General features: G+C 35.9%; 1 protein-coding gene across 6 annotated transcripts in view; it reads left to right on the top strand.

Moving 5' to 3' along the window:
* NPAS3 (neuronal PAS domain protein 3) overlaps window positions 1–18,502 on the top strand; it is a 623,692-nt gene that overhangs the window by 305,510 nt on the left and 299,680 nt on the right. For 4 of the 6 annotated variants that reach the window (XM_075151690.1, XM_075151692.1, XM_075151689.1 and 1 more), the window contains one exon: window positions 4,897–4,979. In XM_075151690.1, coding sequence (XP_075007791.1) covers window positions 4,897–4,979 — 83 coding nt within the window. The remainder of the gene's footprint in view (window positions 1–4,896; window positions 4,980–18,502) is intronic. The other 2 variants (XM_075151693.1, XM_075151691.1) reach the window with 1 other exon arrangement.

Below are 18,502 nucleotides of genomic sequence, written 5' to 3'. Positions count from 1 at the left end.
GTGAAGCTTCTATGCAGTTAGCCTGATATGCTTACACATTTTGTGAATAAAACGGATAATGTTCTTTTAGGTGTTTAGAAACTTTCATATTTATGTAGATCTGCTCAGGCTTTGCTAATTAAAGTCTGACTTCATTGGCAGTCATAATTAGAGCTCTTCAAGATCAAAAAAGTGAAACATGGGGTCTGGTTTTTTATAATTCTTCAGACAGCAGATTACCTAAAAGGGTGCAGCAGGATGGCCCTATGTCCACCTCCACCATGTTTCCAAGCATACAGAAAGGTGCTGCTCAAAAAAGTCAACAAAATGAAATACAAAAATAAGGATTTTGAGGCTAATTGAGAAAAAGCCTTTATAAGTAAATAATAGTTCAGGGGAATTAATTAAAAAGTTCAGAATAGTTTTTAAAACTAGTTTTAAAACTATTATCAAAGCAACAGAATTTAAAAACTCTTGATCTGAATTTTACCAAACTTTCCACAAAACCAATTTATGTTGAAAAGTGGCATGCAAAGTCTCACAAAAGTATTTTAGGGGGAACTGATTATTGTGCTGGTGATACGTGCTTTCACTCCTAGTGATCGAGGAATACTGCTTCTGTTTAATTAGAACTCTGTCTTCACTAGTAGAAAGTCACAGTGAACACCGGTCTTTGGTCATTCTGCGCTCCAATAGCTTAGAAGTGAGTTTAAGAGGGAATCCTCTCTCTTCAAGATGCATGGAAATCTTTGTTAGGCAGTCTACATTTTTCTTTTCCATAGTTTCCCACTCTTCCTAGCACAATTGCGAATGCTCTTGAGATTGCATTAAGCATGCTTAGACTGCCCCCAAGACACACTGAAAGGGATGTGGTTCTTACTTCACATCATGCATAGCCAGATTAGTCACTGAGGGAAGAAATTTAAGGAGGAATTAGTGAGCAGTTAGAATTTTTTCCTTGTTAATAGCTTGTTATGGAATAATCCTATGCCAGGAATAGACATGTCAGTCTGGATAGTAAAAGTCATGGTCCAATGCCATGGAAAGTAAAAGATTTTAGTAGGCAGATTCCTCTACTCCAGCACTACGAAGTGTATGAAAATAATCTCTATCTTCTTGACACTATTAACAGTCAATATTTAATACAAATATTGGCTAAGTCAACTTTTTGATTAACCACAACAATTGTGCCTTCAAATCTTAAGCTTTGTCAGTAAAATGTAGACAGTACAAAATATGACCACATGTGAAAAAGCCTATTTAGAGACGTTTGTTCGTACCACTAAAACAGGAGAAGTTTGGAAGAATTTAACCTGGGTTTGGAACTTGTTTCCTTTGTGAACTCCTGGTGCAGTTTGGTACACACGCTTCAGCCTTGTCCATATCCTGATTTCCCCTACTTCCTGTTACTCAAAAGAAGAAATTTAGTTCATGCATGCAGTACTTTGTTTCTGTAAAGAGTCTGCATTTAAAACGGAATCCACATTTTTAAAAAAGATGTGCATCCAGATCTTTAGGTCTGCAAAGGTTGTTGAGCTACTTTGATTTACAGATGTTGTGAGATAAATCCTAAATCCCTTGCTTTCCAAGATTTCTGTGAGCAGCTGAGTTGTGGCTACTGATGGTTCCATCCATGGGGTGAGAGATTTAGAGATCACTGGCTGTGGCTTGTGTGATGGAAGCCAGTTCAGTATTTATAGTTTATGTTTTGAAATTTTAGAATAAAATAACATCATAGCCTGCTTTTTAATCCAACTCTTTCAGTCTATGTCTTCCTTTCATCTATTGTCATGCCAACAATCCATTCAGTACAAATAACAGGCTTTCTGCTGTGATTGGACTGTGAGATTGCCATGTTTTTGAAAGGTATCAATGTGATATGCATTTGTATACCCAAAATGGTATATTCTTTTAATGCAGATAGGTATCATGAAATCTTGAAAGCTCGAGTAAGTAAAATAATGAGGCAATGAAGTCCGAAGATCAAATAAAATAAGATTGTTTCCCTTATTCTAGATTTATCTCAATATTCTTGTCTCATTCCTCAAAATGTGAAGAATTATAGTTGGGGAAATGAATGAGATACAGAAAGTGCATATTTAACATCTATCCAGTTACCAAAAAAGAGTTGCAGTATGGCTACCAGAAGCATAATGGTTTTCTATGTAACCTAGTTATGCTGGTTGTAAAATTAGGAACTGTCATTACAACCCCGCATCACCTGAGTAAGTGCAAGACACATAAATCAAAGAGTTCTACTGCTATAAAAATGTCAATTAATTGAATGGCATGAAAGTACTACAAGATATTTGTCTATGTGTATACCAGCCACTAGGATGCAGACATTGATAGAAGATTTAATTGACAAATTTTAAAGCTAAGATCTGGCCCTCTCATGTTTTCTAGGTAACTCACTGACCTTGAAGTGTTTTCATTTGAGCTATAGAACTGAGAGGGTCCCAAGTATGAAGAACTGATGACTTACATGTAAATATCATTTAAAGTTAAAGATACTGTTTTAAAAAGTGTTGCACTGTCTTCATGCACTTTATTCAGGTTATGATACTCACATGCTAAAAACCCTTCAATTAATATCATAGAACTGGGAGTGATATTCAATATGTAATGGATACACTTTAAAATGCTAGGGGATTGTAAAGGAAGGATATGGGGCAGGAAACAGAAAATTAATCAGAAGGCAAATTCCAAATGGTGATGTGTTCAGACAATGTGTGGAAAATACAACACAGTCTAGATAGAAGAATGAAAGGACCTGAAGGATTTCAGGGAGATTTTGTGGTTTTTCGGGGTTTTTTGCTTTTTACAGTGCTCTTATGGAGACTACTATGATGCAATGCCTAGCAGGCCAAAACTGTGAATTTTCTTTTTGTTTCTGGTAGATTATAAATGAAATGACCATACAAAGCACGGTGCTACCTGATAGCAATCATAAAGGGAATACTGATAATCTTTACAGTGCTATATATTTTGTTTAGTCCCACAGCTAAAGCTAAAGTTTCTCTCAGAAATGTAGGTACAACTCCAGTTTAAGCATACGTTTGATAACTTATCTGGAGGGATAGTAAGGACAAAAGAAGGATCATCTTTAAGTCTGTCTGCAAAAAGGAAAGTTAAAGGAGTCTAAGTTGCTAGAAAATTTAATATGCTCTTATTTTTTTTCATGAAATAGGCATTGCTGTTTATAGTAGGCATCACTACAGCTATAGAAAAGATGAGACAGTGCAAAGAGAAGCAAAATGATTTAGAATCAGAAGGCTGATATAGAAAAATATAAGACTGACTAAGTACCTAAAACTTCTAAAAGAATAATAATATGCTGACATGTCCGGTCAGTCACTATACTAACTGAAGTTAAAAAGAAAACAAGTACAGTAGTTTGTCTATTACCAACTTTTGTTGCAGTGTAAAGCAGAAGTCTTGAAGAAGACTTTTCTCTGAAGTTGTTAGCATCTATGTCCATGAATACTTTCAGAGTAAAGTGGAAGACTTAGAAAATACTGGCTCTACAGCAGTCACCATTTGTAATTACGAGCTATTGCCTGAATCTGTTAGCAATGAAGCCACCTGTTTGCCCAGTGTAAATAGCTTAGAATTTCCTGCAAGGAAATTACATGGAGCATCAATAAGGAATGATATTACATTTTTAGGTCAATATGACTATCATTACTTGGCATTTATCTTTTCTTACTGATATCATGTTTGGCAGCCAGTATCATAGAAGACTAAGAAATTGTTGCTCTGTATTTTGTTTTCATTGGTGTTAAACTAGCCTGTTCAGTAATGGCAGTCATCCGTTCTGCTTGTCTTAGTGGATCCTTGGTATTTCGTTTTTCTTCTTATGCGTTGTAAAGAGAGCAATACGTTAAGATTCACTAGTGCTATGATGGTTCCAGAGGCATTAGACCATCAGGGTCTTTGGATGTAAATGTTTTTGTACACACTTTAAAAGGGTGCAGAATGAACTTCACCTCTTCTCTCTGCTGTGGATATGCCTGGCTTTGGCACTAAGACAGGAAAGAAAGGGAAGGTTCCTGCAGCCCTGCGCCCTCTTCTCCGTGCTCTAGCTTTCTCTGGTCATGTGGCAAAGACAGCCTAGACCTAAGAAGAAACCTCAGCTTGCAGTACATGCCTACGTTTGGTTACACTCAGACTGGATTGCTGGCTTTGTGCTTCTGGCATAGAGAGTTTAACGACATACTGGTTTTATGATTTCTCAGCCCTTTTTGTAGTCAGTGCTCCCTTTGAAACATAACTGCCTCTTACTCACTTTGTACTTTTAAACTATATAATTTAAATGTAGAAGCTGAAGTTTCAAATACCTATTCCAGCAACTAACGTGGATATCTGGGATACGACAGTACTTCCCTATGCATAGCAATAACTTTGATATCTCAGATGTGTTTACAAATGTTGACTTTTTAATGTTGTGTTTACTTCATTTCAGTTTCAAATAAGATAAATAACATGTTCAGATAAATCTCTCATATCTTCCTAATTCCTGAGTAATATTTAGTTCTTATCCCCCACATTTCAAAACATTTACATTATGCGTAGCCTCTTTTTCAATAGTATTTTTCACTAAATTCTGCATGCTGTCATCACCATGTACAAAAAAACCTTTTACAGGGACTTGGGATATATTTGAATAAACGATTCATTTCCAGAGTTCTTGGACATTTAAATAGATCTTTTTTAAAAAACAATTCTTTTATCCTTCAAATTTGAGTCACTGAAAATTACGTACCAATTTTATTTACTATATGCAAGACAAATTTGAAATTAACAGTGGTGTATTAAAATGCAAAACGTATTTAAATAGTTGATGTGAAATGGTATGATCAGGGATGCATTAGAAATGAATGTGCAGACCTTGCAACATAACTGTTTTTTATTCAGTTATAGGTGCCCAGCGCAGGAGAAGTCCCAGTGCCCTTGCCATTGAAGTATTTGAATCACATTTGGGAAGTCATATTTTACAGGTAAAAAAATGGCTTTTCCAAGAAAAATTAAAATAACTAGCTAGTCATATTTCTGCCAATAATTTGAATAGTATTGTTGTCAGCACTTATATTAATGAGAATTTTTTTTTTTTTAAAGTCATATTTCCTTCTTTTTAGAAAGCCCATGATTGGGAGAATGTTAATGAGAGGGAGGGCAAGTATTATTTAGCTGAATCACAATGTTTGGTTGTTTAGACTGTGCAGTAGGTGTTTGCTCGCAGAATGCCGTTATGTATTTGTGTGTATGTGCGCACAAAGCAATATTTTGTGTTGGTCATTTGATTTGCCTTACGTTTCACATATAGATTTAGGGTTTTTTTTCCCCCACTTTGGTTTGTTAGCACTGCTTTCCTCCCTGATATCCCAGTTGTCACAATTATATACCACGAATTTACAACAATCTGCAAAGAGAAAAAAATGAACAGCAGCATGCCTCTTAGGTCTCCTTAGCTATGAGATGAAAACTAATCTGATATTTGTCAAAGAATTTAGTCACACTGTACAAGTCGTTATATTCCAGGAAGATTAAACTGAAAAACAATGACCTGATGGAGACATTCTTACACATGCTTTGTTTTCTCAGGGTTACTACAACCTTTCTTTGGGTGCAGTAATCAAATGTGAAGCAGAAGCAGTTAAGAACAAAATGTGATGTGTTTTGTCAGCAAGGCAAAAACCCAGCATTACGGAAGTAAAAACCACAGAGTCTTTTCTAAGTGCAGCACTGAATAACTGCTCTTATTTAGCAATGTACACAGCTTCTCAATGCAAATATATTGCTTGCTGTATTATCTTTTGAGAGGTACGAAAGAGGTAAATTAGGATATTATCATGAGAAATATTCCACTTAATTTGAAATGATTGAGAGCTATCTCCCTGTACTAACTCAGCTGTGGCATTCAAAAGCACTATGGGTAATGTCAGATTTTTCACATCTTTATAAAGTAACTAAATGCAGAATAGCAACAAAGATAATTTTAGGAAAACATGAAAACATGAAATTAACTAGTAGAATGAATTTCTCTTTGGAACAAAAATCATGAATGAAGTGATTTAGTTGTACACCCTTGGCAGAGGTCTAGGTCAAGCTTTTGATTTTGTAAGCAAATACTTGTGTTATGGTTACAGTATCAAAGATATCTGCACCAATACCTACAGCACTGGTTGCATATTAGACAGAAATGTTGTTATACTGTCTCATAAGTGTAGAAAAAATGAAGAAATAGCTGTTTTGTGATATTTCAGTTTATGTAATTTGTCAGTGTGTTGTTTTGCATATGTAAACATGTACTATATATCCTAAAGGTATGGTTTTTACATACAAGTTATAACAAATATCTAGATAAAACCTCATTGAGACTGATTTATATACACTCCTTAAGTATTAGATATGACCCTTTATGAATGAAAATGAAAAAACCTAGGATGGCCACTTCGAAAACTACTTGACATTTGAGTTTTTCACTTATTGCATATTAAAACAATTAGTGATTTTATTACTTATTTAAGCTAGATTCCCCTTTTGTTTTTTTTTTACTTGTATGTGATAAAGTAAGGTGTTTTCAGGATGTAACTTTATCATAGTACTAGTAAAAAAAATTGGATTGCATTTGTACCTGTAACTGAGGATTTTCAGTCAAAATCACCATCAGCATCGTATTGAATATCTGTTGAGGTGTAGCCTTTTCAGAGAGGGTGGTGCTTTTACCAAATTACTCCCATTAATCTCTCTATTGAAAATAGAAAGTTTCACTCTGACATTTAAAAGAGAATAGACTGTTGATGATGGATAAAGGACAAAATGAATTAATAATGGTGGCAAGTTTATCATGATATGTTAAAATCTTGTCTTATTTTAGCAGAGTAATCAACGCTTGGAAGGAAAGTCTAGGTCTGCATTCAAATGCACCACTTTTAACAGATCTGAATGAACTTCAAAGTACTGCCTTGTGGTCTTATAGGTAGAAAGATAATCTCCAGAAGACAAAATTATTTTTAAAACAACAGTCAGACAGATTCTGTGGTGGAATACAGCTCTAACAAGTTCTTTATTTAGTCTGCTGCTCCTAGAAGTGATTTTCAAAGCAGTATTGTGATAAGTATTGTTTGCAAATGAAGTAAACAACCTTGATTATACCTTGGGAATACCTGTGTTTGATTTCAGAGTCTGCTATCTGAGGAAGTTGAATTAATAGTTTGTTTAATCCCTTTTGCTATTAATATTTTGAAGACTGGGTTAAGTGTAAGCTCAGAAATTAAGGAGCCTCTCTAATCCTTCTAATATTTTGATACTTCAAAATTTATTGACAGACACATGAGAAGCATAATACAGTATGTTTAAAAAAACTGGATATGCTTATTTATAGTGATGTTGTAAAAACAGAAATGGAGGTGCATCTTGTGATATTTTACGTCTTGATTCTACAAGCAAGTAGTGTCAGTTAGTGACATCAGAAAATTTCCAAGCCACAGCCAATTGCTGTATATCATGCTGAAGAGATTTCCACAGTAGGTTTGAAGTCAGACACTGTGCTTGTGGAAAAAAAGATACCACAAAACATAATGCCCAAACGCTATTATATCAGAATCTTCATGTCAGCACAAAAAGTCTTTTAAATGTTTTCCAAGTAAAATCACCTGAATGATGAAAAGTAGAAATGCTTGTAATAGAGGAGAAAAATAGATAATGGCAATACATTAATTAATTTTTGACAAGATTTTTGATTTGCCAAATTGTGTGCTTTGTTATCTTCTACATCATTCTTCTTCTGCAAAGTGGTGTTAAAATGAGAATAGGCTTCAGTAAAGATATCTTCAGTTTTATATTTCTGTCTATATATTTTATATTTGTTTATTAAATAAATCCAGTAAAAAATATTGCTTCCGGTACCTGCTATTCAAAAATTTGTCTGAAACTGGTTGTAAAAATTAGCAAGAAGTTTATTTTTTCAGGGCCTTGCTATTGAGAAGGTGTGGAAAAGGGTCAGTAACCCCATATTCTTCATATAATCAGGAATGATCAAGAAATGTAGAACTAAATATAGAGAAAAGGGAAAGTTACTGAATATATTTGCATATGCAAATTAGCTTAATTGATACTGCTTGCCTCTACAGGGATTTTTCATTACAAACTGGAGTGCTACATTGTTCAGCTCATATTGAGTAATTTAGTAACTAATGAGACCAGTTTGCACTAATTTGCATATGATAAATGAGCTTAATTGCAGTAAATAACTTGGAGGCATAATTACTTAATTTTCCTGTGTTGCATGGCTTTTAAGTTCACGTATGAACAACTCAAGATAATTTTGCATATTTAAATTAGTTGCTTTTAAAATTCTTGAACAAAAAAGAACACACCTTACAACTTGAACTGTAAAACAATTAAAAGTAAAATTATAGTATTTTCAAATAAAATTTAATATTTAAAAAAATACATATTTCTTCCTTTAAAAATACCAATGCCTTCTTAAAGAATAAATATTTGGAATTAAACACAATGGAATAATTTTAAAGTCAGAATAGGATAGAAAGATGGTATTAGTAATAATAATAGAACTGTGTATCTGAACTATAGTGAGTGGTACACAATTTGTATTCCTGCGTAATTGCATTCTTTGCTTCAGCAGTGCCTATTCAACTGTTAAGAAACTGTAACACTTACATATTACTGTACACAATAACTTAGACACTAGGTGTCTTAAATTGTCTATACTGTCCTACCTCTACCTAGTTTTGTGAGAAGAAATCCTTAAATTGGAGAGATACTGAAGTGTCAATGCAACAATGATGTCTCTTTTTTTCTCTTTCTTTTTTCTTTTGGTAGACTTGGTCAATGGTGAGCACTGTCATGAATAACCATTGTGATGGAGATTTTTACCATGAGTTTCAAAAAAAAAAAAACCCCAAAACCCAAAAAAACCAAAACACCCAAAACAAACCCAAAATCAAAGTAGATGAAAGATCCCGTTTTGTTTCTGCTATGTCCTTAAAGTTATTGCCCATTACATACTCTTGATAGAATTGATAGAATTGAACTACTGAACTAGACAGGGAAAAAAGCTCAAACACCCATCTACCAATCTCATGAACAATTCAGTCCCATGGTGAGATCTGTTGTGCACCCATGAATTACAAGTGGATGACAATCACTGAATTCTCCATCTGTGCCATAAAGGGGCCCAACCTACCTTCCTAGAAGCTTTTCTTAAGCCTTGTTAAATGTTTTCTTGGAAATTTTGAGACTCGCATTTGCCTTTTACTTTATATTGTACCTTTTTCTCCATTAAGAAAGTATTTTGTGATGAACAAAGGTCTTCATAATTGCAGTATCACATTCAACGAGGGAAAAAAAATCAGGTTCCTATTAAGACCAAAGAAATACAGTCTCAGCTCAAACATTCTGACCCTATAGGCTGTATTCTTCACCATCATTGAGTCAAGAGCCACAAGATACAAACCACTTAGCTTGGATGGAGTGGTTCACAATTCAGAGAGGATACTTGTAGTGGATGTGCAGTTGTGTCCAAGATGACACAGCAAAGTCATCTGTAGTATGTACAAGATGTTTACTTGTTAGCAGCCTCCTTACCAGCACAGACTTGATAATGATGTAATGTAGTCCTAGAATGAGAGTGGAATTTGAACTACTTGGAAGCTATATATGGCTGAAATGCTGCAATTTGGCTTTACTTCAGGCAGTTGTCCCAGGCTTTCCATGAATGAAAGGCAATCTCATAGTTTGTAAACATACTTCACATCCTTTCTACTCCACTGGAAGCCTCAGCTTGTGGATGGAACTTCATGGAGATATAATTGTGTCTTTACCCCCATCCTATAGAGAAGCCACAGGTTATTAGAATAATTGATGTTATTTCAGCTTTTCTGTATTTAAAGTCAACAAACAAACAAACCACCCACAGCCTATGGACATGAGAGGCCTGATGAATTGCTCGCATTGTGAACAACTGAAAGATGTCCCTCATTCTAGTAGTTTTATATTCTTTTTTTTAAATTACTTTTCTTTTATTAATGTATCCAGCACAGGATACATTACAGGAGTAACATGAAATTGTACAAATATACCTTGTATGTCAACATAGTATATTACTGTTCTTCAGAGTGGGTCCCTTATTAATTGTGAAGTAAATGTGCGGGATGAATGCATCCCTGGTTTCTAGTGAATCATTCCAGGTGATGCCACTACCGTGTAGAGTAGCTTAGACTATATCTGGGTCACCGGGTTGTTTTCTGGAGCATGTCAGATAAGCTTAAGTTTCCTCGGGAAAAAGGAAAATTAATAACTCCAAGTGAGCACTCTAACAGTTAGTCTTCTGTTTGCAGGTAGCTACTACCCCATCCACCTGCACTCCTAAACTAAAAGAAAGCTGTGTCTATAATTGAGTTCTAGTGGCTTGATCCTATCCCACTGAGCTGTGTAATCGCCGCAAATAACAATTTGAATCATACATGTGATACTCTCAGAAGTACTCACGATCACATGAATGATCAACTGAATGCTAACAAATACTGTTAATATCTCAATAGTTACAAAACAAAAGGCTTTTTCCCATATTCAACCAGAAAAATTGGAAGTTGTTATTGGGAAAATGTTTCCACATTCTCTTCAAATTAATGCAGTTTTATCATCCAGTTTATAAATGAGTGTTATCAAATAAGAAGGTGTAGAAACAAATACCCAATTTGAAGGAAACTTTCGTATCAGAGTTTTTTCTCTGTTGTCCAAATGAGTCTTGTCCTCCATTTCTGCTATTATCACTGTTGACACTCTTTGTAGGACAACGGTATTCTATAAGCTTGGCATAGACAAAAAGTGGAAAGAATTCACTATACATTTTCACTACAATATTTAGTCATATTTGGAAGATGTTGCTATTTGTCTATAATAACTAGATTAGAATATAACGAGACAATGACGCTATTCATTTTTTCTAAAGACATCTTGCTGGAGAGCATGCGGGTACAGTTTTCCATACCTTGTAAATATGCATGTTCAGCATGCAGCCAGTTTAGATTGTGCAAAACCTGTGCATCTTTTTTGTTAAGACAAAGTAGAAATTAGTGAACAGAGCAAGTTATTTACATTTTTGCAGTAATGAACAATTGTGGATGAAGGTACAAGAGTTACACACAATTAACAATTTCACAGTAGTGAAAACGGTTACTAATACTTTGCCGTGTAAGCACACTGTTAGGAATTAAAATTTGCCGAACAGTATGGATAATCATAATTGAACAAGAGATAATAATAATTGAACAAGAAAATACATAGTTCTAAAATTTGTCTTCCCACAAATGTTTGAGTATTGTAAAACTTTGGAGTGTTTTAATTAGATATAAGCAGTAAAAAAACAAGTACAGGTTGACATTAAGTTTAGAGGTAGTTCTGTGACTAGCTAGGCTATAGCTAAGCGGAAATCTCGTTTCTTCCAACATTTGAATTATTACAGGGAGCCCCATCTGACATGACATTGAAAAAACTGGGAAAATAGGAAAGTGTTGGAGTACTGTAAAATATTAGGGAGAAGATTTATCTTCTTATTTGCTATTTTCAGTTGCTCTGAGTATTACATAATGAGGTTATCTCTGTATAACACTAGTCAACACAGAAATAGTGACATGAGACTAAAGGTGAGGAAGCAGCAGATGGTAGTGCTGATGGCGGGTTTTTCCAGGCTGTAAAAGGTGTTAGCAGAAAAGACTTCTATTGGCTTGGAGATTGGTGAAGGGCAGTTGCTAATGATCATGTCAGTGGTACACTTTGTGAGGATGAAGACGACCATTCAGCTTCTTGCAGTCTGTATTGGGTTAAAGGGGTAGACTACCAACTGACCTCTGTTAGCATGTGTCAAAGGCAGGCAAAAAGAGGAAAATGTGAAAAAGCCAACAAAACTTAGGATATGTTGGAGAGCATAGATCTGTGCTGTCTGAAAGTAAAGATTTTTGGGATGAAGTAGAGGTTAAGTTATGCATCAGTAGCCAAAAATAAAGTGGAAGTTAAGAGATGAATTAAGACGGAATAGTTGTTACAGATCAAACCACACAGCAAAGTGATCCTAAACTTTCTCTTGGCAGTGAAGAGCTGTGTGTAATTCAACGAGACAGAACGAGTACATAACAAGTTCGAACTGAAGGTTTGGGGATCGTATAAACCTCTACGAGGGAATGATTTCTACAAGGCACATACGTAGTCTACTTTGTATACTTAAAATTTGAGTCTGAACCTCCTCGTTGTCATGTACAGCCTCTTTTTATCTGTTTTCTTCTTGAGTTTAAGTGGCATCCAGAGCGTTCAGGTACAAAACCAAAGGGGCCACCAATCACTCTCAACAAAGTGCAGTCCAGACATTGAACACAATAAGGGAGAAAAAGAGACACTTACTTAATGTACATCTCTATCCAAAATCAAAAGCATTCAGTATGCAACCATGTTTTATCTAGAAAAGCTGACAATTGTATAAAGTTCAAATTAGTCATTCAGAAACAGTGAGATAACAGTAATAAATTGGATGCTGTAATGCTTTAGTATAAACTGAACAAAACTGATGGATTTATGATGTAGGAGATGGTAGTATATACACAGACGAGAGTACAACAGTCTAAAAAAAATACAATTTCTAAGTGGAGAGGACCAAAGAAAATAATCTGGATTATTTTAAGAACATAAAATTAGGAACAAAATCTTAAAAAAAAAAATGAACAAGGCAGGAGAATGTCAGGATACTAAGTGTTATGTTGAGAAAAAGACAGAAAGACACACAATCTACTTGGAAACAGTAATTTGGGGTGACATGAAATGCCCAGTTATTAACTGCTCAAACACCTCACCCAAACACAGTTTAAAGGCAGGAAAACAGCGTAAATGCTGATACGTTGTGAAAAGAGCCGTAGGACTCTGGTAAGAAAGTGTCTTGCTTTGAAATGTGCCTTTCCAGGGGTAAGGCATCTCCAGTAGCATTTTCCTCTTTATGATTGAAGAATAGATGCTATTTCATCTTTCTGCAGCTAAATATATAATCTGCATAGGAATCTGTTTAGGTTTGATCACCAGTCTCTCCTCAAGTACTTCGTAGATTAATAGTCTTTTCAGAAGATCGTGTTCTCAGAAGATCATCTTCTTATAATAAAAGGGTAAACTCTTATACCTGATGTTAATTTATTTAGAACTTTAGAAATCTAATTGTGCATTTTATACTAGTGTAAGTGATTCAGAGTAATGATAAGTATTTGAAGCTGAAAGGAGGCAGAAAAACCTCTCATAAAAATTTTAATGTTGTGGGCCTCTATTCACTGCTGGATGCTCTTTTGCACTTTAAACATGTGTAAATGCCACTGAATGCTATGATATGGCTGTGGTTTTACACCGGTTTAAATTATAACAGGGGTTAGCCTGATACATTGCATGTTTCAAAAAAGGGCTAGGAACAAAGGCTAGATTGGAATCTGAAAAGGTTAAAGGAGTTGCACAGACAGCACTGTTACAAGGGACATCTCAGGTCCATTAGCTGGAACACGTAGCAAGAGGATTTCCTGGGTTCAGGAGACTCGAAAGGTGCTAATTTGCATATTCCAATTTGTCCCAGTCACAGTAAGTGCGTCAGATTGACTCCATAAGGGCAGGGCTTTCAATCTGGAGTTATGGCACAGGTACAGCATCCTAGCAGTTGCTGCCCAAGGGGTTATATGCTAAAAGGAGACTGGGGGAGGGGTAGGAAATAGCAAATTGTTTTGCAATTGGAACTTGAAGCAGTACACTTAAACCTGCATTTTATATGCTAACTATATATAAAAGCGTGCAGTTTCATTTAATAAAGAAATATTTGATCTGAGCAGGACACAGCATACCATAGTGTGTCATTTAATTCCTGAGAAAGTATTTGAAGAAAATGACATATCTCAGCACTGTTTCTTGACCGTTTTGTTGTCACCTGCTGAGTGTTGTCATTTCCATAGCCAGTGGGCTGTATTGAATCAAACAGAGGGAATAGGTCATTAAAAGAAATGGAGGACTTTCTGCAGCCTATAGATGCTGAAGGAGGAATTTTTCTTTGGGTACATCAACAAAACTCCATTTAATGGAGTCTACATTCAGCTATGATTTGGGGTTTAGCCCTATTTTGCTCTGAAGTAAGGTGGCTTGAAAAGTACAGCCAGCATAAACTAATGTGTGGGTTCACCAGAAAGAATTATACCTTCTATGGTGTTTGTAAAGATACAGGTGAGGACAATAAGTGTCCTGGTTTCAGAATGCCTTGTTTCTTTTTTTTCAATCACAGCGTTCATCAAGAAAGCAAAAGGGTGTTGATTTTATATAAATAAATAAAAATGGGGAAAAGTATATTTCGTGGGCATGCTGTGCAAGTTAACAGTGTTATTTTTCTGCACTTTCTTGAAAACATTGATGACAGTTTCAAAGATGACTATATTCTTCATTTCAGGTCTTATGAAAACAAAAAGCACTAGAAATAGGCTTTAAACATCCTTTGTACTCCTCTGCAATAGAAGTGAAGGGCAGCACTATGTGCCCTCTTTTTCCACAGGAGCTGGCAAAAGGTAATGTTGGAGTCTGCATACAGGGAACCCTTAAATGGAGCACGGACAGTTGAGATTCATGTGAATGCTATTGTTTAAGGCTGCTTTTCACTCTAAGTTATTTCATCATATCAGCTAGTCACTTTTTCTTTTTTTTTTTTTGCAACTATGAGGTCTAAGGAAATACAAAAATTAAGTATTGACATGGAAGCTGTGTGTTCAACCTTCCCCACTGCTGTAGAAGCTGGAGCCCCAGATGCAGTTCTGTATCCCCTGATTTTACTTGGAAAGTGCAAGCACCTTTACACAGACTTTAAAGCACATAACATTTAAGGGAATACAAATATTTTTTATATAAATGAGTCAGGCTTGTAGAGCATACTCTCTGTTCTGAAGTATATTATTTCAAAAGTTGATTAAAAGTGGTTGTTTCCATTAGTTGCTGCTAAATGTCACTGTATTAGAATTTCTACCTGTACAGAAAATAAAAAAGGCAGTATGGAAACAAATGATAACATTTCCAGAAGTGAGGTAATTGTGTGTAATTACATTGTATCACGTTTTCTTTGGGGGACATTTAATAAGGTCACATAAGATGCAAATCGATGCTGAATTCTGTGCATTAGTTATGCACAGCACTTAGCCAATGAATTGTTTTCTTCTTTCATATTTTTTCCATTTTAAGGAGAATACTATTTAGGTGTACCATTTTACATTACTGTAAAACTGTGCCTCTTTGATAGTGTCTGATTGAATTCAGGTTTGATTTAATGAATTGTAAATTCTTTCCTACATATTCTAGATAGTGATTTAAAATGTGTATCATTGGCTTGCTTTGCACTTAATATGTGTTATTCTGTTCTTCCCTTCAATTTTATCTTTTGCTCAACATAAAGATTTTAATCTTTATGACTTCATTCATGGTTTTTCCAGCACAGAAGTGGTGGATTATCTGCCTTTAATGCACACTTTAAGGAGAAAAAAAATCTGTGATGGATGTGTGTCTGTGTCTAGAGTTCAGAAGTCTTCCTCACATTTCAAGAGAGGCCTACAGCAGAGGATGGGAATTGCTTCTCCCAATCACCATTATGGAGGACACCTTCTTTGCTATAGCAGCTGTCTCCTAGCCCATTGGTAAAACCACTTTGTTGTTTGCTTCCAAAAAAATAACATTAGGTGAAAGTCCTTTTTTTTTCTTTTTTCCCCTCCTCTTACTGTATGTAGTTTTCCATGTTTTTATGTGTCTAATTTCTTGCAAGTAGCCATTTTTACGTGTGGCAGTTGGCACGCAAAAATAGGTATTTTCAATTGAACACCTAGTTGTAGGCTCCTAAAGCTACGCCTGTAAAAGATAAAACCTGTACATCATCTGGCCCGCAGAAGGTACTACACTTTCGTGTAGAAAGGCCTGCTCTTGTCACTGGTGTTGGCATTGAGGGCATTGTAGGGATTCTTATTTGTGTCAACTTAGGCCCCCGCACATTTGCATTTTAGGATGCAGTAGTCCACATTAGGTTGGGCGCATGCTGTGGGAGAGGAAGGGGGGGGTTGCTTCATGTCTAGGCTACTGACTTTTTACTGCCCTCCACATTTCCAGTGTTTGCCAATGGCTAATTAGCAGCCTTTGGCATTCATTCTACAAAAGTTTCCCCAACTCCCAAACAGATTATTCCTGATGAGGGTATGAATTATCGACACGTAGGAGGCTTGGCAGGAAGTCATTGTAGCTGCTATTGCTGAATTTAGGAGTGTGTATACCCTTAAGCCTTGATCTAGAATGACATTCAGTGACCTCCCTCATGGAGAGGCTGTGATTTTGGGAGACTCTGAATGTGAATGGAAAGTGGCCTTTCCCATTTCTTACCTGAGGAAACGGTTAACATTTCTTTATTTATGGGTATTATCAAGCTTTGCTCCCAAGTATTAAGGTATTGTTGCATTCTCAAGTCAAAGGGAAAAAACTCATACTTTTTCAAAGCAACTAAGGAAGAACAGTTGCAACAGCAGAGCACAGCATTTTAGTTAAAGAGCATTTTATTTTCTTTAGTGTTAAGAATGTGCCTGTCAACGGTGACACATGCAAATTTTAAAGTAGGTGTCAATGATACATTGGCAAATTTTTACATAGATTTTTTTTTTTTTTTTACTCATATAGAGCATTTTAATGTGGTGTGTTTTCCTCTTTATAAAAATGTCTTTGTGGTGTCATCCATGTCTTACACTTGCAATTCCTGAAAGTATATATAGCAGTAAAAAATTATTTAGGATTAAAAAGTAATGGATGGTATCAGGAGAGCTCCCCAGCCACTAGACGGGGAATGAACATTTACACATTTCACAGATTTGCTGCACCTGCAAGATTTCATCATCTATGCCTAAATCACCAGGAACAGTAGAAATACTGGAATTAGATGTGTAGTGATATATGAAAGCATTAAGGAATGCATACTATGCTCAGATAGTACTCCTTAATAAAGAGGAACCACTCACTAATCCAAGAAACATGACTACAGGGCAGCAGCAGGCTGACCCGCAGCAGACAGACGATCGGGTTTATCAGCAAAGCCAGCAGTAGAGCCAGAAAAGGAAAGCTGACATCCAGATGCCGGTGATACAGGCATCCTACCCAGACTTGGGCATATGGGTCCTGCATCTGTCAGTGTTACACCAGCAGTTGGCTCCCAACCTTGAGCAGATTCTGTATTCCCAGTGAGTTAGAGATCCCAGCCAGCACAGTCACTGAATGGATAAGCCAAGTCTTCTGAAGCAGTGCTGTTATGTTTGAAAGGCCAATTTAGGTCAAAAGATGTCCTGTGAGATTGTATGAGGGCTCTTTCCATTCATGGCAAGATTGTGATGCATAAGGTTTTTTCTGCTTATGCAGGCATATAAAAAGCAGTGACACAGTGAGGAAATGACAGCATTCTTTAAATGCCAAAAGAAAAAGAATCCATCTGAAATGACTGGAACTTACAAGTGGTTTTTCTCATGTGGAAAAGAAACTTTGTTAATATTTAATTATTCATTCTCCTGGGATAATCGGTGTGGGTTTCTAAGTCAGCCTTGATCACCAGAAACCCTGAAATAACTTCTCTTTAATAAAGAAGTTCTCTTCCTATACTGTTCCAGTTTCAAAACCAAATCCATTGTGCCACGCAGAGCAATCTCAGAGAGTAAGAAAATCCTGACAGACAAGAGGGCTTCTGCCTCCTCTCTTCCCCAATATTTTCTCCTTCAGCAAAGTTCTTTATCCAATACTACTTTTCACTTGTATAAGCTAATGGAAGGGCTGTCTTTCAAAGAGTTTGAAACAGACGTATTCATTTAAGAGTGAACACTTGACACCAAGAAACATCAAGGACACTCTAGGACTGAGAAACTCAGCACACTGGCCTCCTTTCCAGGATGAAGGTGTAAAAGAACTTGGAAAGGAAGCTTAAACCATCTTCTTTAATTGCCTGTAATCTCTTTCAGAGGTAGCTGTATGCATCAGTGGAGCACTTACTTCTTGCCAGACTGAGATCCTTAAACTAAATTCTCTGTAAGCATTACGTGGTCAAAATGCCAGAGCTGAATTTACCCTTGAATAGACTAGACAGATATTTCTTCACAGAGAGAGAGAGGTGTGGACTGTGAACATGAACACATGCTACTTTTATCAGCTCTCCCCCATAGCTTTGCTTGTATGTTTTTATTTTGAAAACTTCTGGTCAACTCTTTCTAATACAGAATTCGTATGGTATATAGCGACTATTGGGAGCTGATCTTATAAGTTTGGAGGGCTGTAGAAGTCTCCTCTGTTCTAAAAGACAGTGGTACTGGAAGGATTACCAGCAGTGCAGCATGTACTTCATAGCTCTTTAAATGAAAAATGGCAATCCTTTAAAATAAGTAGCCAATAATTATTAATTCATTTAGCTAGTACTATAAAAATGTTAGTAATTTGGAAC

The sequence above is a fragment of the Calonectris borealis genome, chromosome 5 (genome assembly GCF_964195595.1).
Source record: "Calonectris borealis chromosome 5, bCalBor7.hap1.2, whole genome shotgun sequence".
Taxonomy (NCBI): Eukaryota; Metazoa; Chordata; class Aves; order Procellariiformes; family Procellariidae; genus Calonectris; species Calonectris borealis.
The sequence above is the reverse complement of the archived record's forward strand: the minus strand, read 5'-3'. Positions and strand labels throughout refer to the sequence as shown.